Here is a 23,508-nt window from a genome sequence, read left to right as displayed (position 1 = left end):
TCCGTAATCATTTTTCACAGGCGGTAGGACTCCTTGGGACCGCCTCTGTGGTCTAGTGGTAAGATTTCCTAGCTACAGATACAGAGATCAGGGTTCGATTCCCGGCGTTACCAGATGTTCTGAGAAGCAGTGGGTCTGGAACGGGGTCCACTCAGCCTCATGAGGATAACTGAGGAGCTATTTCAAGGAAATGGCGACTCTGGTCTAGAGAACCGAGATTAACGGCCGTGGGGATCTGTTACGCTGACCACGCGACACCCTCTATCAGCTAAAGTTGGCATTAACTTTGCCGACAAGCGGCGGTCGCTCGATCGGTATAGTTCGCTTGCGGACTAAAGCCACGTAGTTTCCTTTTATTTTATAGGACTCCTTGGAAGCGTGATAAGCTCGTCGGAAAGCCAATACCTAAACACAGAACAAACGCATACACACCGAACATCCATGCCTCGAGTGGGATTTGAACCAACGATCCCAGTGTTCGATGCTGGCAGATATTGAACACTTTTTGAACCATATAATTGTTCTCTCGGGTCTCTTTAGTCCGTAGTCACTTCGAAGTAGACCCATCTAACAAGAGAAAAAGTTAAAACTATCCCTGTAACAGGTCGTGAAGGACCATAGGGTTGTGAGACGTAGAGGCTCCCATATTTTCTAGACAATCAGCTCACACATGGCGGTAAAGTTGTCAGCCTTATGTGCCGACCGCCCTTTAACCACCCAGGAAGATTCCTGGTACTCATTTCTGTTAAAGGCTGAGTCGACCACAGGGTCATAATGCGACTAGAAGGATTAGGTCAACTGAGAAATACACCTAATTGGGACTCGAACCGGCGGCCTTCGGGTTTGTAGCATAGTGCCTCAACCAACTACGCTACCCCGATTAAAATACAGTAGTGTGCTCCTGTTCCAAAGGTTTCCTGTAATGACGAAGTTGAGAATTGCTGGTCTAAAATAATATCTTTCATTGCCACCTTAATTAAAATCTCACCAAATCCCCACTTCCTAACCGGCTTATAATCACAGCACCAAGCGAAAGAAGACAATCCAATTAAATTATTGTTTGTATAGAAGGCACAGAAGTTACGTTTTAAATTTCCTGAACCAATACTATGTTAATCCCAAGGTCAGTTCAGTAGAGGATGTCTTTTCTCATTTTCAATAGTTATCTACTTCAATCTCTTCCGATAACGATTGTCATGGCTGCGATACTTCGGAACTTTCCTCAGTTCATGGAGATTATAGTGTGGAGCAGTAAAATGTGGTATAACCATTCTCTATACTCTTCTTTCAATCTAGCGTCAATTCATAATCTTAACATGTACATAAACAACAAACAAGCAAACTCCGTTGCTTTAGTCCGCAAGCGAACTATATCGACCGAGCGACCGCCGCTTGTCGGCGAAGTTAGTGCCAACTTTAGCGGACAGAGGGTGTCGGGTGGTCAGCGTAACTAATCCCCACGGCTTACATCACAGTTAAAATCAAGGTTTCAGCAACACTGAAGCCTTCCTAAACTGTAGCGTCTACAAGAAACGCCAAATTCCCCCTCCCCCCTTTTCTGGTATGTAATGCACTGATTAGATATAAAGACTGGGTTCGCTGCTAGGAAGAACCAAGATATGATTGGAAACGGTAACCTGTCTGCCAGTAAGCTTCTGCCTTAACAGAGGGATAAGAAAGCAATGCCTGCCAAACCTGTTCTTATTCTGCATGCATACTTTTGATTTCTTTCCTTGTAGATACCAATCTAATACTACAACGGTAGTCGCGCTGCACATACCACACTGCACGGGGTCAACAGTTATTCATCTTATATTTTATTTATTGTCAGTTCTCATCCTAGCAAAGAGGTTTAAAACAAAACTAAAATCTCTTAATGATATTTATATTTTCATGTAAGATTTGAGGTTTTCACGGAGGTGACTGTGAAGAATGCCGTCTTCTGGGATGTGTCGCCGTGTATATATAGTATAAGACGAAGTTTCGGAGGAATATATTGCCTCCATCTTCAGGGTAGAAGAAAGAAAAATCAGTGTGGCTCCGTGTAGATATTTGCTGCAGCCACCTGCTCACGCTGGTTCCTCGCTCGCGGATTTCTATTTTCTCTTTTCACCTACTCTGAAGATGGAGGCGATACTTTCCTCTGAAACGTCTGTTTATACAATATCTACACGGCGCCATATCCCAGAAGACGGTATTCTTATATTTTCATGTTTTCATTTTTAGGTACGATCTGATGTTGCTGAAAGAATAAGACTATTTTGAACTTCACGTAAAGCAAAGATTAAACTGGAATGATATACGCTCTCCCAACAAATTCTACTGTAGGCTCCCATAACAAATTTAATCAAAATCCGTTTTGAAGTTCTCTCAAAACTTCGTAACCTTCAAGCCCTGTCTCTTTCTGTGCAACTCGCCTGCCGCCTTGTGCATTTAGTTTTATACTGACAGTCTGAAAGTAACGGACTCCACATGAATATGGAACAAAAGAAATCGTCCTACACAAGTTATGACGAAATAAGCTGAGAGTACATAACTGAATGTCAACTGGCTCATCCTCATTGTCAACAGAAGGTGAAGGCTAAATTCCTGTAGTACTCTATCCAAAACTCAACATCCGGAACCAAAATTGTTAATTCAAGGAACTGCTCCAATTATGCTGCTGGGGGAGGAAAGATTGCCTCTCATTCATACACTCCCTTTATTACTTCTTGGCCAGTAAGAACTGATTCATTATAAAGCTGCAAGTTGTCATTAGCGTGAAAATTATTCTGCAACATCCTGTTTTTATTCCGACAGCCCTCCTATAACGGCGAAAAGTCTCTCCCTACGTAAAAGTGCGTTTAGGTACAACAACGTTGACCTAAAGGAATTGAAGTAACAAAGGACTATAGAAAAGTACTGTATTCTTCTCATATTGTTACACCAAACCGGATTTAGCAACCGGAATTAGCACAAATGAGGCAGAAAAAAAAATTAAATAAATAAAAAATCAACACGTCGGCTGGAAACCCCCTGTTTTTACGGAATCGGTTGACATATAAACGTCTGAACAAAAGTCCGCCAATTTGCCCTCTCCTGAGTCAATTCAATCCAGTTTTTCACTGACCTTTATCTTAGCACTATCTCCTGTTTCTCTGTGCATATTGTAACCTATTATCTCGTCTACCACATAATGTTTTATTTAGCCACAATAAGAGTAAAAAATTGTAATCGGGGCTGTCGGTGTGTTATGTCAAGACAGCTTCCGTGATCCTGTGCACATCTGAATCCAGACAGGTAGCTGGCAATGTTTATAAAAGGCAATGCTTCTTTACGTGTAACCATGTGATTACGACCCGGGGTTTGTTGACTTCAGCTTAATAGGAAGAGTGGCTACCGCGTGGGCCGATTCCTGTATATATAGTGCGAGAACGGTGTTCACGACTTAGTCACGGAGACATGGACCAGGCCGCTACTCGTCACGTGCTGCTCTTTCTACTGTTGGCTGTCACCATCACATGGAGTGTCCTAGCTCCAGGTAACAAACTAGGCGGTTCTCTAGACCTCAAGCAGAGAGAGATCCGTCGTGTTTCTTTCTTGTGGTTTATTTCAGAACGCTGTCAGTAACCGAACCCGTAGGAGGATAGCAATAAATGGTAGGACGAGTGATGGATAACGAACTGGAAAAGTTTCCAAAAAAGCAGTTCCTGCACAATCGATATATCATTCCGACAACTGCCTGGACAGACTGGAGAAAATCACGAAAAGTCTCAGCCAGCGTAGTCGGTGTCCCGTCGGAAGTTGAACCGAGCACCTCCTGAATATAAGCCTAGGGGATACCCTGGTCAATGCCGTGCCAGCTGATATTTATTATGAAATTTGGGAAACCGTCGAGTATTCTTTGTAGAAACTGAAATAATCAAAGTACTATAACTACAATAATGTCTTGTTTTATGTGGGTATGAATTTCTCGGGAGGGGGGCACGCGGTAGCGTAGCTGATTGAGGCACTATGCTACAAGCCGGAAGGTCGCGGGTTCGAGTCCCGATGATTGATCTAATCCTTCCAGCAGCACTATGGCCCTGGGGTCGACACATCCTCTAACATGAATGAGTATGAGGAATCTTCCTGGGGACGGTAAAGGGCGGCCGGCGCGTAAGGCCGACAAACTCACCGTCAACTATGAGCCGATTGTCTAGAGAAAATGTGGGAACTTCGACGTCTCACAACCCTATGGACCTTCATGGCCTGTTAAAGGGATAGCTTAAGGCCGCGCCATAGCTCAAGCGGCCAGTCGCTGGCTTCCTACCGCGGCGGCCCGGGTTCGATCCCGTGTCTGGTTAAGTGGAATTTGTAGTGGACAAAGTGGCGCTGGGGCAGGTTTTCTCCGAGTACTTGGGTTTCTTCTGCCAATCTTCATTCCACCAATTGCTCCACAATCACCCTCACCTATCATCTGAGGCTGGTAACAATAGGCCACAAGTGGCCGCAGTACAAGGGACTTAGTCTCATCCCACTAGCAAAAAAAAAATGGATAGCTTTTCCTTTTTTTTTTTTATCTTTATGGATTTCTCTCACTCTGCGACAGAATATATATAATATACAGAATATAAATATATAATAAACAGAATAAATGTAAAGGTAAAGCAGGGCTGTCCAATTGGCTCACGCGAGCAGTGTGCAACCTGTCAGTTTTGCGAGACCCGCGAGACTATCCTGTACATGTCAACGCTGTCCTCTTTAAAGGAAATTGAAAATAATACAGAAAATACTTTACGAAAATTATTTAGGCGCAACTTTTCATTTGATTTCAAACAATACCTAATAAAAAACTTACAACAGTGTGTGGAATTAACATGGCCTTTTGATCGTATGCAATAGCGATAAAAATAAAGCTATCCCTGTAACAGTCCGTGAAGGCCCATAGGGTTGTGAAACGTTGAGGGTCCCACATTATCTAGACAATCGGCTCAAAGATGGCGGTAAGGTTGTCAGCCTTACGAGCCGGCCGCGCTTTACTCCCCAGGAAAATTATTTAATTAATTCCTGGTACTCATTTCTGCTAGAGTCTGAGTCAACCCCAGGGCCACAGTGTGGCTGGAAGGATTAGGTCAACTGAAAAAATCCAATGACCTTATCGGGACTTGAACCCGCGACCTTCCGGCTTGTAGCATAGCCCCTCAATCAACTACGCCACCGCTAGCGATAAAATCCAGAAAAATTTCGTTGGCTGATTTTTAAGGGGCGACCACCTGGCAACACTGTTTTATGGCCTCGTTACTCGCTCAGCACGATGGCGTTGCCTCACTACACAAATTAGAAACATGTTATTTTATTAACATAATATATAGATTTTAACTGAAAGGTGCATACAAACTTTGGGCGCGAGCTCCACATTCCAAATCAAGAAAAAATGCCCATATTAAAATGTGTCCAGAAACATTTAAGTTTTTAATTATAGCTCAAAGAGTATATTTATATTAAGTGCTCATAACGTCCTCCATGTTGATGTGGACGCTGGTGTCAGCATAAGACAAATGTGGGAAGAGTTGAATGTTTCGCGCAAGCCCATTTCGAAGGTACTGCATGAGCAGTTGCTTTGCCCTTACCATTCACGAGTGCAAGGTCTCATGCCTGCTGATTTTCCAGCGCGAGAGAACTTCTGTCAGTGATTTGTTCAATGAAGTGCTGAACATTCCTTTGTTTCATCGGAGCTCTTTACAATTGAGGCACGTTTCGGTACAGACTGCATCATTAACATTCACAACCAACATTAGCATTAATGCATAAGCAGGAATTGTTGGTGACTGTTTAGTAGGCCTGCATGTTTTGCCACATCGGTTTACAGGCAAGCACTGCAGACGTTTCCTCCTACAAGATCTGGCAAAGCTACTGGAAGGTGTACAAACTGGAAGCCAGAGCACGCGTGTGGTACACGCATGAGGGTGCTCCGTGCTGTGCGAGATGTTCTCGTTATCATGGCCGATGGATAGGTAGAGAAGGCCCCACTGTATAGCCTCCACGTTCACCTGACTTGAATCCTCTGGAATTTTACCTGTAGGGACATTTAAAGCCCATGTGTGCAGCTCCTTTTGACAGTGAACAGGCACTTCACCATTGCACTGCGGATACCTGTCAGACTATCCGCAACTGCCTCGAGATCTTCGAGCGGATGCGGCGATCCATGATGAGACTATCGAGGGGTGCGCTGATTCTCATGGAGAACATGATGAACATTTATTATAAATGAACTCTTTCAACTCTAACGTTCAGATTAAATGTTTCCGGACACACGTTGATACTGACATTTCTAGTCTAATTTCCTTATTATGAAAAATTAAAGTAGGCTTATGAGATCATCATGCTCTCTGTGTGTCTGTGTATCCCCACCCTCCGTCAATTTTTAATGGCTGAACGAATCTTTATGGCACTTGGTATGTATAATATCGTGGTTCCTGAGTCAATCTCAACGGCGTATTTCATAAATCTCTCCCATCAGTCTATCTATATTCATACATGTTTTTACCTATCATTGCTAGGTAACGGCTCAGTATAAATGTTACTGCGGCAACGAACACACATGTAAGAACAGAGAAATTGTTGGACGCGTCGTTTTCTATGCGATCCGTCCTATCAAAGGAACGTAGGCTATTAGTTCTTCCCAGAAATTCTTGTTTCTTTACCCGTGTGGAGGCGGGGTCGAATATCTCCACCATGACCCTGAGAGTCGTAGGAGGCGACAAAAAGGGAAGTCTCAAATCTGAGAGGGTAAAATATGGTCGCGNCTGAAGATGGGGGCGATACGTTCCTCCGAAACGTCGGTTAACACCACCTATACACGGTGCAAAATCCCAGAAGACTGCTTTCTTCATAGTCACCGCCGTGAAAGCCTCAAATCTTACAAGACTGTAACTGTCAATCAGTAATAAATATCTGGTCATGAGCCCCAGACGGGGCTCGACACCAAGACTTACTGACTGACTGATCGTCTGTCGCAATGTGAGTTTGAATTCCTTGCTTCTTGTTTTCGTATGTGGAACTCTTGCCCAAGGGTCATTCGCACCTGTCAGTTACACTCTGTATAAAGTTATTTGCGGGTAGGTGACCACTCGGTGGTCTAAAGCTCGACAGCCCTGAGATAAAGTAAAATAAAGTAGTCCGATACTTAATTAAGTACTACGCCATGAAGACGTGGGGAGTATTGAAGGTATAGCTCCATGCATTCTTAACCTCGACACTAGATGGAGTGAGCGGCCGTGTCACTCTCCGGTGGCTTCAGCCCGGGAAAAGCGCAAATCAGGCGGCTTCCTGGGTCGGTAGGAATAAAGGGACAGTATATTTTACAAATACTTCTCTTTTTTTTCTTTTTGGGATTCGTGAAATCAATATTAATTTCTTTTAATGTTCTTTTCATATCGGAGCAGGAATGTAGCATGGATGTGGCAGAAGATGAATGCATACAGAATTTTGGTGGGAATGATAGAAGGAAAGAGACCACTGGGAAGACCTAGACATATGCGGGAGGATGATATTAAAAAGGATCTTAGAGCAATGGGATGGAGTGTTAGGGACTGGAACAATCTGGTTCAGGATAGGGACCAGCCCAGAGCTCTTGTGAAAAAGGTAATGAAGCTCGGGTTCCATAAAATGTTGGGAAATTCTTTAGCAACTGAGCAACTAGCGGCTTCTCAAAAAAGACTCAGCTCCCTGCAATAAGGTAGTTCTTTCATATCATTACCATTAATTTGTAGGAATAAAAATGTATTATGCTACAATGTGCATTTAACTCTAGTAACTATTTAAGATAACAATTACGCTTTTCGTCACGGCGTCTGGAAACTTCACTTTATTAACTGTGACGAGTTCCTGAAAATAAATCATCTCTTTCTAACTGAAAGGGAAGGTCGCGCCATAGGTCAAGCGGTTAGTCGCTGGCTTCCCACCGCGGGGGGCCCGGGTTCGATGCCGGGGTCTGGTCAAGTGGGATTTGTGGTGGACAAAGTGGCACTGGGGCAGGTTTTCTCCGAGTACTTCGGTTTCCCTTGCCAATCTTCATTCCACCAATTGCTCCACAATCACCCTCACCTATCATCTGGGGTGGTACAATAGGCCAGAAGTGGCCGCAGTACAAGGGACTTAGTCCCACCCCATAGCAATAAAACAAATCNAAGTGTTGGTAACAATCAATCCATTTCGTTCACAAAAGTCAATAAGCATTTGACCTCTGTGATACAGCAGAAATTCATNGGCTGCAGTCGGAATTGCGCTGGCTCTACCCTGTACCTACAATCATGCAGCAGAAATTCCATGCATTACACCGCTTCTTTCCGTTCGCAGGACATTCAATTTCGAATCGCTAAATTCAACGATCGGTAGATCACAGTGATTTAAAATCTAAGACGTTGTTGTTAGACCACTCGAACTTTGAGATTATTGGCTGGAATCCTGCTTGGGACTTGAATGTCCGCCTTTTGTGTTGTCTTGTGGAAACAGAGACCATATGCGAGAATGAGCCCCATGAAATAAGTAGTGAAGAAAATGCCGTATACGTAATGTTATCTGTCTACCTATGGCTCTAAAGCCCTTGTGGAGATTGGCCGCGTTTTCAGTTTCTTGGTCTTTTTTACACAGTCGGCAGGACTCCTTGTATGGGGGATCAGCCCGCTTCAAGACCGCTACCTGCAAACAGGACAGCAAAGAAATAGAATAAACGCACAGAGACATCCATGCTTCAAGTGGGATTCGAACCCACGATCCCAGTGTTTGAGGGGGCGAAGACTGTTCATGCCTTTACCGTGCGGCCACTGTGATCAGCACACGTAACGCTAGATAAGTAGGGAAATATAACGCGTTATAAATCGACTTCACACGGGGCGGCTGATAGGGCGATCGAAGAACTTGTAGAGCACTTAATATTTATAGATATTATTATTATTAGGAGCCGGGATAGCGTAAACGGTATAGCGACTGGCTAGGGGCTACGCCTTCATGGCGTAGTGCTTAATTAGTTAAGCACAGGGGCAACTTTACCCTATTATTATTATTATAACGACCTCAAGTTGAAATTAAATCCCTGCCAGCATGGTTTCACAAAATGTAAATCCACCACCACTCAACTAGCAACGTATCTTGATTTTATTACTCCCCTAGTTGGCTCTCACCGTCAAGTGGATGCCATTTACTTTGACCTGAAATCTGCTTTCGGCCCCGTTCCCCACGTCTTGCTTCTTCATAAACTGAGTGCCCTTGGATTTTCTGGTGGTTATGTAAACTGGATACGCAGATACCTAATTAACAGACAGTCGCAGTTCCGTATTGGTGAAACTACTTCATCGCCCTTTGAAGTATTGTCCGGTGTTCCACAAGGATCTGTTCTTGGGCCTCTGCTTTTCAGTGTCTACATAAACGGCTTGTGTGTTTCAATTAAGCACTCCAGGTACCTACTCGTTGCAGATGACATTAAAATTTACCGTGCTATTAGCTCTCCTGAAGACTGTAATCTTCTGCAATCTGACGTTGACTGTATACGTAGCTGGTGTGCAGCGAACTGTATGAAACCCAACGTTAACAAACCCAAGGTTATAATGTTCTCCAGGAAAACTAACTATTTGATATACGAGTACAGACTTCTTCATTTCACTGTAACTCGAACATATTCAGTGAAACACCTGGGCGTATATATTGATTCTAAACTTCATTTTCATGATGTTAATTTTATTTTTTGACACTGTATTAAGATGCTAGGTATAATTCGCAGTATCACTTTTAACTATTCAACCCTTGGATGCATGTTCATATTATACTTTACTTTAGTTAGATCCAAGGTTGAATACTCTTCAGTAGTTTGGAATTTCATTACGTCAACTGATGTAAGCAAACTAGAACACATTCAGCAGAAATTTACGGCTCTCTGTTTTTAACGTTTTTTCCTCAAGTTGATTACTGTTACGATTTTGCTTTGGAACAATTGAAATTGCACACCTTGCAAAAGAAGAGATATCATCTTGATGCGCTCTTCCTTATTCAAGTTTATCGTGGTTCTATACTTTGCCCTTCTGCTTTGGAAATTGTTGGCCTTCGGGTCCCTGTTCAACACATCCGAGATTTTCCTATGTTCAATGTCTGTTCTGTTAGTAAAAATTGCCCCTCTGCTAGATGCGCTTCTACTGCTAAAGTTGTCTGTAGGGACGTTGACGTCTTTGGACCAAAAACTCTGTTGATGAAACATAACTTATACTGAATTAATTAAACTATTATTATTATCATTATTTTTATTAATTTCTTTATTATTATTATACACTTCTATGTGTATTTATGTGTATTGTCCTTTCTCACCACATAATGGAATAACCATTCGAAATGTACTTATTTTATTTTCTCGCCTCTTAATGCTAACTTTAATTTTTCTTCGAATTATTATTAATTTAATGCCATTATATAGACTGCCTTATCTGTATTTTTTTTAGTTATATCTCTATTTCTATGTGCTCGTGCCAACTTTGTTATTGGCCTCTGTGGTGTTAAGTTTGCACGTAAATAAGCACGAACTGAATTGAATTGAATGATCACAGTTATTGTGTCGAAATCGGCACACCAGCCCTGATATAACGTAAGATATAACACGAACGTTACGGATTGTTACAACTCGTGCTGAAGGCCTTTTACCTCCGAGATGATATATCTAGCGAGGTACACCCACGAATGTATTTGAAACCTGATGTAGACATTCAAATTAATTAAATTCTGTTCCCACATAAAAAGAAATGCTTACAATTTAATTCAGGCCATTAAATAAAAATAAGTAAAATGAGCGAAATGTACACGTAGGAAGAATACTTGCATCACAGAAACGCAGTATATTAAGTTTCATCAAAATCCGTCATAAGACTGAAAGAAAGAGAGAGAGAGAATGTCAGAGAGGAAAAGGTAATGAATCGTTGAGTCCCCCCCCGTCGTTAACAAAGAATTCGAGCGTTCTCCCCCAAAGGAATGTAACCTTTGAAGGAAGCCTCAAATCTTACATACGATATTAGACAAGTTTTTCTGAGCCCTTTACGCCCCCTCAGCTGCAAAGAAGTAAGGGCATTTTACAGTGAAAGTTCCGTTTTGGTAATCCCCGAGGCGTACAACAAAACAACTTCCTATTTAACCCAGTGACTGGAGTATTATAAACTGGACAATAGTCGTGCCTTGTTGCAAGAGTACTCATAGGAGTAGCAAGGGCTACCAACATTCGTCATTGACATGACATGGTGAAGACTTCTCAGACACTCCGTGTTCTCCACATGATTAGCTATGCAGCTGGTAGCGTCTATCAGCTATTTTAAGAGGCTGTATCAGTAGCTGGAGGTTCAACGCCACGATGTGGTTCGCTTTTCTTGTGGATGTAGACTGTCTCCATAAAGAGAGTAGCTGCCTATATGCTGAGCAGGCAGTAATGAACAGCTGATAAGGGGTGGGCCATAGTTTGGGGTTTGGGTGGAATAAAAAACCTCTTCAGCAAACAAATTTTCATACTATTCAATTCATTCTCTTTCTGAGAACTAAATTTGGCAATAATTTTAAAGTAAATGATTTCTGAAATTCTTATTTCCGTAATGTGTAGTTAAGTCTTTACGTAATAAATCAAATGTTTTCTCCCTGTAAATGATTACAGAAACTTCGGCGACACAAGTACAATAATAATGGTTTATTATATATCCACTTATTGTTACATGTTTCGGCGTATAATGTATAGTAATACTAACAAGACCGAGAAATCCACATGGGATACGACACATGCACTACGAGCAGCTTCTCGTCACAATACCTTATAGAGCGATCACATCCACACGCAGGTTGACAAAAATATTTGCACCTCTGACTCATAATTTAGCATTGCGAATCCACTTCAGATGCACACTTAACGGTTGAAGTTTCGACGACTTCAGCCCCCCTTGCACTACAGCTCCAGCGGGCCTAGGCCTACCTCCATGAACTCCGTTCACTTCGGTTTTTTAGATCTTATACATACGGTAGGACTCCTTGGGCGAGTGATCAGCTCGTCGCAAGGCCTCTATCTGTACACAAACACAGAAAAACGCACACAAACATCCATGCCCTGAGTGGGATTCGAACCCACGATCTCGGCTTCCGAGCGAGCGAAGACAGTGCATGCCTTAGACCGCTCGGCTACCGTGACCGGCCTTCGACAACTTTAGGGCTTAGAATTCTAACTACTAAAATTTGCATCCTTTACTATTTTATATTATTTCCTCCTAATACTTATCCCCTACAGGTTCACTTATCCTAGTCTTATCGAATACCGACTGAGCTTACATTTCATCTATACATTTTAACACACCCAAGCAGCACGTTTCAACAGGAATCAACATGCGAATATTCGCCAACCTACAGATTTGCAGCAAGCAATAATGAATATGCCAACTTTCTGAAGATGGCATCCACGTTGACAAACGCAGCAATTAATAAACAAATATTGTCACGTGTTAGTGACGATACTCGGGAACGGCCGTGGGGATCCGTTGCGCTGACCACGTGACATCCTCTATCCACAGAGCTTGGCACTAACTTCGCCTACAAGCGGCGGTCGCTCAGCCAGTATAGTTCACTTGCGGACTACAGGCCACGGAATTTGTTTGGAATCTAATTTAGGCTTCCTGAAATCTTACAAATCGTAACTACAAATAACTCTAAGGTAGGCAGCACACCGGCATGCGTCAAGACACGATGTCTGCGACATTACGCAAAGAAAGGAGCACAGTTGAAACGAATGAGATTATGAAAACCGCCGCACACCGGTCTGAGTCATGATGTTGACCACTCACCTCCAGCTAGTGCCGAGGTCAAGGAAATGTGGATCTATACATCCACTCCTCCATACGCCTTCATGGCGTAGTGCTTAATTAGTTAAGCACAGGGACAACTTTACCTTTACCAAAGATCGTATACGTTTAGTCGGTTAATGCTTGTAATCGAGTAAAAATGTAAAACAAAAAAGGTTGAATACCACTTCAAGAGGCCAATATTGGCCTCATTTGGTGCAATTTTCCCGATGTGGTGTGTTTTAATAGAATCAACAAAAACAATTTCTGATTTTCTTTACAGTGAAAGCTAATATGATTCGCTCTTCAACAATAGACGTATATTTGTAATAACACATACTACGGAACTGCACTGGACGATCACAGTGGCCGCGTGGTCTAAGGCAAGAATTGTCTTTGCTCGCTTGAACACAGGATCCCGGGCTCGAATCCCACTCGAGGCATGGATGTTTGTCTGCGTTTATTCTGTTATGTATAGGTAGCGGCCTTGTGAGGCCTTGATCCCCCTTCCAAGGAGTCTTACCGACTGTCTAAGATTAAGAAACTGAAGTGAAACGAAGCATTTCACGGATTCCGTATGTCCCAAAATGGGACCAGTAGGCATAAAGCTAGATATAGAAATGTATCCGCATTGTATATCTAGATTGACACAAAGAAGCGAAAGGAAAAGTGCTTGGTTCACCTTCCTAGTCATTCCCTGATAGCGTTAAATAACAAGTTGGATATAAAAATAAAACAAGACAGAACAAAATGTTTCTGAACGTGATATGTTTTCTTTATAGTATTTAAAGAGTGAATGGGTGACACAGAGAGATATAAACGGCTAAATTTAATCAATCAGTATACCGATGACTACAAGTAGATCGTAAACATGTCAGTAAATTGCAAATTTGAAGTTTGAACACATCACTGTTTTCGAAAAGGACATTCACATGCATGTATCTACTATTTGCATAACGGAAGTGTTGAAGAATTACACTTCACACCCGACTGGAATCATGCCAAAAATGCAGGTCATACTTCATGAATACCTGGACCATTAGAATGCGAAATTGTTTCGAAGTTATGACACATCGAAGGTTGATTACGCACTGTGAATTCGAGAAGGTGGAAGTCAAAGCTGTTGTAGCCCTGGCAGAAAAAAATGCCTAGAGGAACTGTGAAAAACCACGAGTGACTTCACATAATAGATACCCATCGTAATACGTATGAACTAGCGATCTCCACACCTAATGTCTCGGCTGAAAACTGGACTGTGTTACTTACGCACAAGTAAAACAATTGCGCATTAGTAATTGCTGACTTCGTGTATAGGTCTAAGGTTCTCATGTCAACAGAACTAACCCTGGTAACAATAAAGGTCTCCAATGGTCACGAACCTGAGCCATTTCCGTGTCTCATGCAATGGTCTCTTCTAATATCGTATTCCAATTTCCTTTCTCCGTCAAATAACTGTTTTAAAAAGCTTGCTTTCCTTGCAAGAATCATGTACATATTTCTTGTCTCCGTAGTTGAAACTGAATATCTACCCTGTCATAATCTCAGTGAAATCACTACAATCATTTCGACAAATCGTCTTGCGCGAGACATAATGGGGAACTTGGAAATGCTCCTGAGCTGCGACTGATTCAAAGAGCTGTGGTGATTAATACTTGCTATACAATAAGAATTGGGACACTACTCTAATCCGACGCTTCTCAAAGTGGGAGCCGCACCGCTTCTCTGGAAGCAACTGAAAAACAAATACATAACAAAGATGCTGAATTACTATGCTTTTAATCGTAGTAGTTCGCGTTATATTACGAACGCACTGTAATAGGAACAACACATTATAGAATTAATTAATTATTATTCATAATTAGTTTAAGAAACAGAAAGAACCGGGATAGCGACTGGCTACCGGCTGGACGACCAAGGGGTCGGAGTTCCGAGTCCCGTGGGGGCAAGAATTTTCACTTCTCCATGTCTTCCAGACCGGCTCTGGGGCACAACCAGCCTCTTATCCAATGGGTACCGGGGCTCTTGCCCAGTAGTAAAGCGGTCAGGGCGTGAAGCTGACCATTCAGCTTCATCTAGTACCGAGGTTAAGAAAATGTGGATCTATACATCCACTCCCCCATACTCCTTCATGGCGTAGTACTTAATTAGTTAAGCACATGGACAACTTAACGTTACCTTATTTAATGACGCTGTTAAAACCTAAGACTATACAACTGTGAATAATTGGGTAACAGTATACTACGTATAAATGCGAATTAATGGGCGCCACGACCATTTTAAAATATTTATTTGTGCTTTATTTAACAATGCTGTCAATAACTCAACACTAGTGGTCAGAGTTCCTGGCTACAGATCCAGAGGTCCGGGTTCGATTCCCGGCACTACCAAGTTTCTTTCTGAGAAGTAGCGGGTCTGGATCGGGGTCCACTCAGACTCGTGATGATAATTGATGAGTTATTTCAAGGAAATAGCGGCTCCGGTCTAGAAAACCGAAATTAACGGCCGTGGGGATTCGTTGTGCTGACCACGCGACACCCTCTATCCGCAAAAGTTGGCACTAATTTCGCCGACAAGCGGCGGTCGCTCGGTCAGTATAGTTCGCTTGCGGACTAAAATCACGGAGTTTAGTTTAGTTATGTGACATCGAATGACTGCACGGTAGTCAATACTAAGTTGCAAAAGACGTGGAAGTAAGTTGGTATGGACAAATTTAAGGTTGTGTCAGAAATTGCACAGAGGGACTTAGGAAAGCCGGTCACGGTAGCTGTGCGGTCTAAGGCATGTACCGTCTTCGCTCGCTCGGATCGTGTGTTCGAATCCCATATAAGGCATGGATGTTTGATGTGTGTGTATGCGTTTATTCTATGTTTAGGTAGAGGTCTTGCGACGAGCTGATCACCCGTCCAAGGAGTACCTACAGTCTGTAAAAATGATCGTCAAACTGAGAAATCAGCCCTATGCACCAAAGCGGGGGCGAGAGGAAAGGAAAGGAAAAAGACTCAGGAAACTTACACAAATCTCAGTTGAAACAGTCGGTGGCTTGGTCAAGATTCAAACCAGGCACCTTCTGAATGAAAGTCAGGAGCATTGCAGCTGCAGCCAACTTGCTCACTGACCATCTCCTCCTGAACTCGCTTACTTACTTACTCATGGAGCTGAGCCCTTCTGGTGGAGCCACCAATTCTGCAGCTACTCAAGAATTTCCCAGCATTTTATGAAACCCGAAGCTTCATTACCGCGTTCACAAGAGCCATCCACTGGTCCCTATCCTGAGCCAGATCAATCCAATCAATACAATCCCATCTTATCTCTCTAAGATCCATTCTAATATTGTCCACCCACATACACCTTGGTCTTCCCAGTAGTCTCTTTACTTCTGGATTTCCCACCAATATCCTATACACATTCCTCATCTCCCCCATTCGTGCTACATGCCCTGCCCACCTCATCCTCCTTGACTTGATCATTCTAATTATACTTGGAGAAGAGTACAAGTTATGAACCTCTTCATTATGCAGTTTTCTCCAACCTCCTATCACTTCATCTCTCTTTGGTCCAAATATTCTCCTCAACAGCCTGTTCTCAAACACCCTCAGTCTATGTTCCTTCCTTAATGTCAGAGACCAGGTTTCACACCTATACAGAAACACAGGCAAAATTATGGTTTTGTATATTTTAATTTTTGTTTTTGGACAGCAGACGAGAAGTCAAAAGGTTCTGGACTGAATGGTAGCAAGCATTACCCGAGTTCAATCTCCTCTTAATTTCCTCCTGAATCAAGTTACACTCTCTTATCGTTGTTCCCAAATATCTGAATTATGCCACATTTTCAAAACATCTGTTTCCTATCTTTATATCATGATTTTGCCCTGCATTATGGTGATGAGACAGTAACATATACGTAGTTTTCTCAGTGTTTACTTCTAGACCAACCTCTTTACTTGCGTCAATTGAAGTTTGTGTGTTTTTCTTTATGGTATCTACATTAGCATCCAGTAGATTCACATCATCGGCATAGGCCAACAGCTGATGTGTCCCGTTTAATTTCAGTCCCATCTGGTTTCCCTGGACCTTCCTAATTGCATATTCTAAGGCAAAGTTGAAAAGAAGTGGCGACAGAGCATCTCCTTGTTTTAGACCATTCTGTACAGGAAATTTATCAGACAAATGTTTACCTACACGGACTTTACTATATGTTTCGTTTAAACGCACATTTTAATCAACCTAACTAGTTTCACTGGTATGCCAAACTCTATCAGAATATTGTACAATACTTCCCTCCTAACAGAATCATAGGCTTTCTTGAAGTCTATAATAGCTGATGTACTGTCTCATCATATTCCCATTTTTTCTGCAATATCTGACAAATGAAAAATATCTGATCTGTAGTTGATCTGTTATGTCAAAAACCACACTGATGATCCCCAATAATTTCATTTATATATCGACTTAACCTTGAGAGAAGAATATTGGATGAAATTCTGTCTGTAGTCGATAGCAGTGATATCCCCCGATAGTTACTACAGTCAGTTTTATCACCCTTCTTGTGAACGGGTGCAATAATAGACTCCTTCCACTGATCAGGCAATTTTCCCTTATGCCAAATAGAAGTAATTAGATTGTGGATCTTAGAATGTAATATTTCACCTCCTGCGTGAAGAAGTTAAGGGCTAGGATCAGGTACTAACGGCTAAGCTGTATGGATTTCTGTCTGCCTAACATCACTGACCCTATGTACATTCAATGATTGGTAAACCCTCTTAAAGTCATTTATTTCTCTATACAGGTCTCTCACATAAGATTAAAATTGTTACCATCATCTAGAGTTACCAAATACTGAATTTTAAAAACCAACTTATGCAGCTATTCTTTCAGGGCAGCAAAATCATCTTGATATGGAGTTGTGTATGGGATGTATCTGTGAAGCTACATCCAATTGCAATCTCACATTTCATTGCACCAGAGGCCTCTGTGGCCCATTCCTCATCTCTCGGATATACTGGAAAGAGGCTGGAAGACCAACAATTCCAGGTGATCATCCAAACAACAAAGGAGGTGAGAATTTACTGCCCATGATAACAGTGGTATGAACAGCACAGTAAGTAAAGTAAAAAAAGTAAAGGTATTCCTGTAACAGGCCGCAGAAGACCATAGGATTGTGAGATGTTGAGGTTCCCACATTTTCTAGACAATCGGTTCATAGATGGCGTCGCGGTTGTCAGCCCTATGTGCCCACCGTCCTTTACCTTCAAGAATATTCCTGGTACTCATTTCTGTTAGAGGATAAGTCGACCCCAGGGCCATAGTGTGGCTGGAAGGGTTAGGTAAATTGAAAAATATCCCATGACCTCATCGGGACTTGCACCTGCGACCAACCGGCTTGTAGCAAAGTGCCTCAACCAACTACACTATCACGTGCCCCCTGAACAGCACGTTAAAAAGTTAAAATTAACTTTCTGTCTAAGCACTGCAGACTGAAGGCATGTACAGTATCAGGATTGCTGCTAAAGTACAATGTATTCCACATCCTGTTGGAGGTGAGTGGTCCCAGTGAAGGACGTGAAAATGCATGTCTTCACTGCAAATAAAACTCCACTAGTGGCCAATCACTTTACAAACTGAGCTATTTATTTCTGTAATTGGTATAAGACTGGGAAACCTTTTGGTTTATTTATTTTTGAATATGTTCTTCTGACACAGCAGCAGCAGCAGTTGAAATTGTTATGAATTACAGCATTTATCAGAAACCTTGTATAAAACTAACAACGAAGACTGCAACAGAAGCAGCAGCAATAATAATAATGACAACAATGACATTAACAAAAAAAACAATAATTCAAGTGTGGAAATCAGGTTGAAAAAAAATTTAAAAAGTATATGTTCCTTGTAAACATGTTGTTGTTGTTGTTATGTCTACTATTTCTAGATTGAATTAGTTATGTGTAGGGGTTCAAATATGTTTTTTTGCAAACATTCTGATGAATATAAGCAGAAAATTTCTAGACCAGCTGAATAAATATCAGTTGCTTGTGTTTACATTCTAACAATTCAGTACAGAGTACACAGGCATATACTGGCACAGAGCACAAGTACAGCATATACTTCACTCTAAAATGGCTCTCTTTCCTCTATATTAATTTTAATGCCAATTTCCATAATTCAATAGACAAAAAAACAGCCTGCAAAGGAGGAATCATAAGAATGGAAGAACTGCACTGTGGTGGATATTAATCTCACAAGAAAAAAGTGAATATGGAAACTTGAAAAGAATAGTGTACATTGACATACAGGGAATTTGTAACAACATATTACAGAATATGCTCGTTCCAGTTCTGTAGTTGTCTCATTAGAAAATAATGGATTCCATTGAGACATACATTGCAAGAAGCACTGCTATAAATTCTACAGTATAGGAAGTACTGTTATTTTAAATGCTTGGAATATTTTGTAAATTGTTAACATTACATTGTGTTTCCAGCTTACATTAGGTGTGTTACTGAGCCTTATTGTGCGGCTGCAACAGTTCATCGTTATTTGGCAAGATACGCTCAGGTAAGATTTGAAGACAAGAGGGAAGTGTTCACAATTCGATACTCCTTTTTTCAAAGAACGGTCCATCATGATGAACAACTGCTCACAAATCTGAGCTCTCCCATACACCACCTTGTAATACAATAACATTTTCATTAATTCTCCAAATAAATGTTAACAAACCTGTTATTCTAGCACCTATGAGAAATAAGCTGAAACAGTTGTTAGTAAAGCAACCAGCTATGGATAGATGAATGGGGTTGAATCCCATGTGCGGGCAGAATTCCTCCATCACATCACTGCGAGTTGTAGAGGGTGACAAAAAGGGAACTTAGTGCCTAAAATTTTAATTAGGCCACCCTAACACTGGGGGACAAAAATCAGAGATCTGTTCCTCCAGGAACAGGGTTTGACACTAGGCTGATGACACTGCTGTGTAAAAAAATTATTGTTCCAAAATCCAACAGAGTGAAAACCAGATGGTCTAATTTGCATAGACAAGTGCTGCAGAATCTTCTTTGAAAGGTTATGGCTCAAAAAGGGCTAGTTTGCCGATGATGATGATAAATTGGGTTCAAACACTGCCAGAAAAAGAAATACATTTCTTTGCCAGTATTCAGACTGGCTCTGAAAGCCATTCTGCTTACCATCAAAATTAGTATTGGTGTTTGTAACCTTTATGGGAAAGTGCCTAGAGCATGAAGCTGACTACTCACTTCTGTCTACTTCTGTGATTAGGAATGAGAGGAGTTTTACTTCCATCTCTGCATACATCTTCATAGTGTGGTGCATGGGCACAATGACTTTTGTACCTAACAGAAGTGGAAAGTGGGAAATATCACACGAGGAGACATTTTGTGATTTATACAGCTTACACAATAATATTAGGGCAGTTAAAAACAGTACAGGTTAGGATAGATATTTATCTTGGAAGGAAATAAAAAATAAAATTAATTTGGTTGAGAAACCTCTTGGAGAATATCTCATAAGGGTAAAATATGTTATGAGGACAATATTAGAATGAGTGGTAAATAGGTTATAATGAGAATGGATTGAAGTGACCCAGGATCATGTCCAAGTAAGCTCTGAAAATAGCATGTGGATATCTTTCCTCCAGGTCTACATGTTGAGGAAATGAAGGGTAGTTATGTTACAGTTTTAAAATCCATGATGCAGAAGGGGGGTTACTATAATATTTACAAGTGAAAACCTTGTATCACATGTTGCATGGTATATTAAACTGTCTGGTTCTATACTTAACATTTATTTTCTATAATTTACTTATTTAAGAATATCTAATAATAATTCAGAATAGGAACTGGCACAGTCACTTTAAGTGAAAGAAGTGAGACAAATTACTTTTCCTGGATGAAAACTTGTCATCAATAATTTATACCAAATCACCTCTCTGTTGCTGTCACATTTGCCCGATGTCACCACACAACTAGCATACCTCACAGAGGCAGAGATGTGACAACAGGATTGTATGTATGTGTCATATCAAATCTCCAGGCTATGTTAACTGTTTGCTAATTCATTCCAAGTTGCAGACAACTAATGTGTGTTATGTGTATACCTTATTTTCAGGACTGTGATGGTAATGGAAGGATAGATTGTGAAGATTATGCCAAGATCCACTATATGGGTGGTCGGCAATGCACCATACACATGCAGCAGCTTGGATATTATAAAGTGTTCAAAGAGTGTCATAAGAGTATTCAACAGCTTACTGGATGACTAGCCATGACTGATTTCAATTAAAGCCAAAATCTCTCACTTAAGACATAAAAAGTTTATTTAACAACCTTAACATCCAAAGCAATGATGAAGAGCATGCACAGAGTTCCCACATTTTACAGACCACCAAGCATTTGTGAATGACCAGAAGCTTATTATCTTCAGAAGCACATCTACAATCTACAATTAAGAAAATAATAAAGGAAGTGGTATACACTACTTGTAAGAACTTTCATACTGTAGATGCAAAGAAATATGACTTCTATGTCTGTCTACATATTTCAAAATAAGCCAAATTGATAAGACCCATATTGAAGTGTTTTGCTAAAATTTGTTGACTGCTTCAAATTCTGATTATCACTCAAGTTCTAGATGCATTTAAAAAACACACCGTACAAATATCCTGGTAAATGCTCATATGAGCAAAAATATTTGCAACAGAAGTTTCTGAAAAAGATAATTAAATACAATTTTATATCAAATATATTTGTTCCTATAAAAGGTTTTTATAAATATTACAGGCCATGAACAGTTTCACGTCTTTCCTCAAAGAAATGCGAAGTGCAAGTATACAAACAACACAATTAAAAATATTTGTATTCCATTGGAGTTCAGTCTTCCCTGTCCTGTGTTATGAAGTTTGTGTGAATGTGTCAGTCATAAATCTTTTTTCATATGAAGAATAGTGTAAGTTACACATCATCTGTCTGTATACAGTGAACATGATGCCAAAACAAATCAATGGTAACTAGTACCAACAGACATTTACAGTCAGCTTCTGCAACATTGTTCTATACATCAATCAATCTAACATTCATGTACTTCACTCATGAAAATAAGTGTTCTAATATTATAAAAGAATAACTGTTCTGAAAAATTTCCTGAGCATATTACACCTTAGATTCACAAATCTGCACTTAAATGTTATTGTATATTCTGAAGTAATTTAACTTTCTTCATTATATGAAATACTTTATGTGAGTGACATGTTGTGATACCTTTGAATAATACACATAAATACAATCTGCAAACAAAACCTGTAGGAACAATATCAGTTTTGCCAAAAATATATATGTTGTAACCTTACGGCAACTGTCAAGGTCAAAACACATTACTAAGTTTAGGTGTAAAGTTAATTATAACCATTTAGGTTGTGTTACTGGAACAAATATGTGCATTATCTGTATCATTATTTTCAATTGTCTTGAATTAGTTGCTTGATCAGGAAATAATTCAACTGTCTTGAATTATTTCCTGATCAAGCAACTAAGATTTAAATTTCAGGATGTGATGGACTGTTTTAAAATTCAAGTTAGATAAAAACATTACTACAAAGATTCAATGATCAGGTATGTTAATAATACAAATACTGATTCATCATCAAATTTTAATCCTCCAAGAACACTGTTTAAAATGCTTTACTGCCATTTCTGTCACTTTACATTAAGACTTCCCTTCTGAATATAACATTATCACTGAATGAGAAAGGTAAAAGCACCCATATTATGCCCTAATATGGTAATCTAGAATCCTTCTGTATTTTAAACTGTACAATTAGAATACAACCTAATCGACTATGATTTTCTGAACATGAAGACTGCCATCTTCTGGGATGACAGTGTTCAGTCTAACAGAACATTATGAACATTTTGAAGATATGTGTTGCCTCCATCTTCTATCCTGCAGATGAAGGCAGCACATTCCTCTAAAATGATACTACCAATTTACCAGACTACATGGAGTCACATCCTAAGAGTGTAATCTTCATAGTTACCATTATAAGAAAATCAAACCTTGCATGATTGCAGCTCCTGATGTGGCTTTTATGAACAGACTTAATATGATAAACCAATGCTGTTATATCATTATGTTACATTCTTCTGGCATAAATTTCATAATCATATATATCTGACTTCTTACAACTCTTATTTACAAATGCCGAAGTAGCAAAACTTTCAAAATGAGTTAATACTTCTTCATACCTGAGATGCACCCTACAGTACAATTTTAACACTTTGTGGACGGGTGGCATATTTTTATGCCCAGTGCTTTTAAACATGGCGGACCAGTGGCATATTATTATGATTTTAGGACACGTTATGTTGAAACACACTATACCTTGCAATGGCACCAGGCAGACACATGACTGGTGTGTGATAGACCTCTCGAATGTTTGCTTTGTAGTCAGTTAGTCAGTAACATTACCCCACTGTTTATGACCCAACTGTTTTCCTTTCCCACTCCAAAAGAAAATGCCTTTGTTCATCTTCCAACTGCAAGCACCAGGCAGGAAGTTACTACTGCAAAATGGATCAAGGTCGGAAGAGGTTGAGGTCCAAGCGTTTTCTCGGAGAACAAGAAATATGACTTGTTCTCCAATGAGCTATCTGACGTCCTTTGTGAGTCTGCTAGTGATAGCGACTCACAATCTGAT

General features: G+C 40.6%; 1 protein-coding gene across 1 annotated transcript; it reads left to right on the top strand.

Moving 5' to 3' along the window:
- The first annotated feature begins 3,440 nt into the window (after window positions 1-3,440).
- On the top strand, window positions 3,441-22,979 carry LOC111865869. Its single transcript, XM_023854282.2, has 4 exons — window positions 3,441-3,520; window positions 17,682-17,861; window positions 19,285-19,358; window positions 20,925-22,979. The coding sequence occupies exons 1-4, from the start codon at window positions 3,442-3,444 to the stop codon at window positions 21,072-21,074; spliced, it is 483 nt and encodes a 160-aa protein (XP_023710050.1). The 5' UTR covers window position 3,441; the 3' UTR covers window positions 21,075-22,979.
- The last annotated feature ends 529 nt before the right edge of the window (window positions 22,980-23,508 follow it).

The sequence above is a fragment of the Cryptotermes secundus genome, unplaced genomic scaffold (genome assembly GCF_002891405.2).
Source record: "Cryptotermes secundus unplaced genomic scaffold, Csec_1.0 scaffold1449, whole genome shotgun sequence".
Taxonomy (NCBI): domain Eukaryota; kingdom Metazoa; phylum Arthropoda; class Insecta; order Blattodea; family Kalotermitidae; genus Cryptotermes; species Cryptotermes secundus.
Note: the sequence above shows the minus strand (reverse complement) of the source record. Positions and strands in the feature narration are given on the sequence as shown.

Bases quoted from the DNA above. Each gene is read 5' to 3' on its own strand.
- LOC111865869 (XM_023854282.2), top strand. From the start codon at position 3,442: ATGGACCAGGCCGCTACTCGTCACGTGCTGCTCTTTCTACTGTTGGCT. The intron at 17,862-19,284 runs GTGAGAATTTAC...TTGTGTTTCCAG, and splicing joins TCATCCAAACAACAAAGGAG to CTTACATTAGGTGTGTTACT. The intron at 19,359-20,924 runs GTAAGATTTGAA...CCTTATTTTCAG, and splicing joins ATTTGGCAAGATACGCTCAG to GACTGTGATGGTAATGGAAG.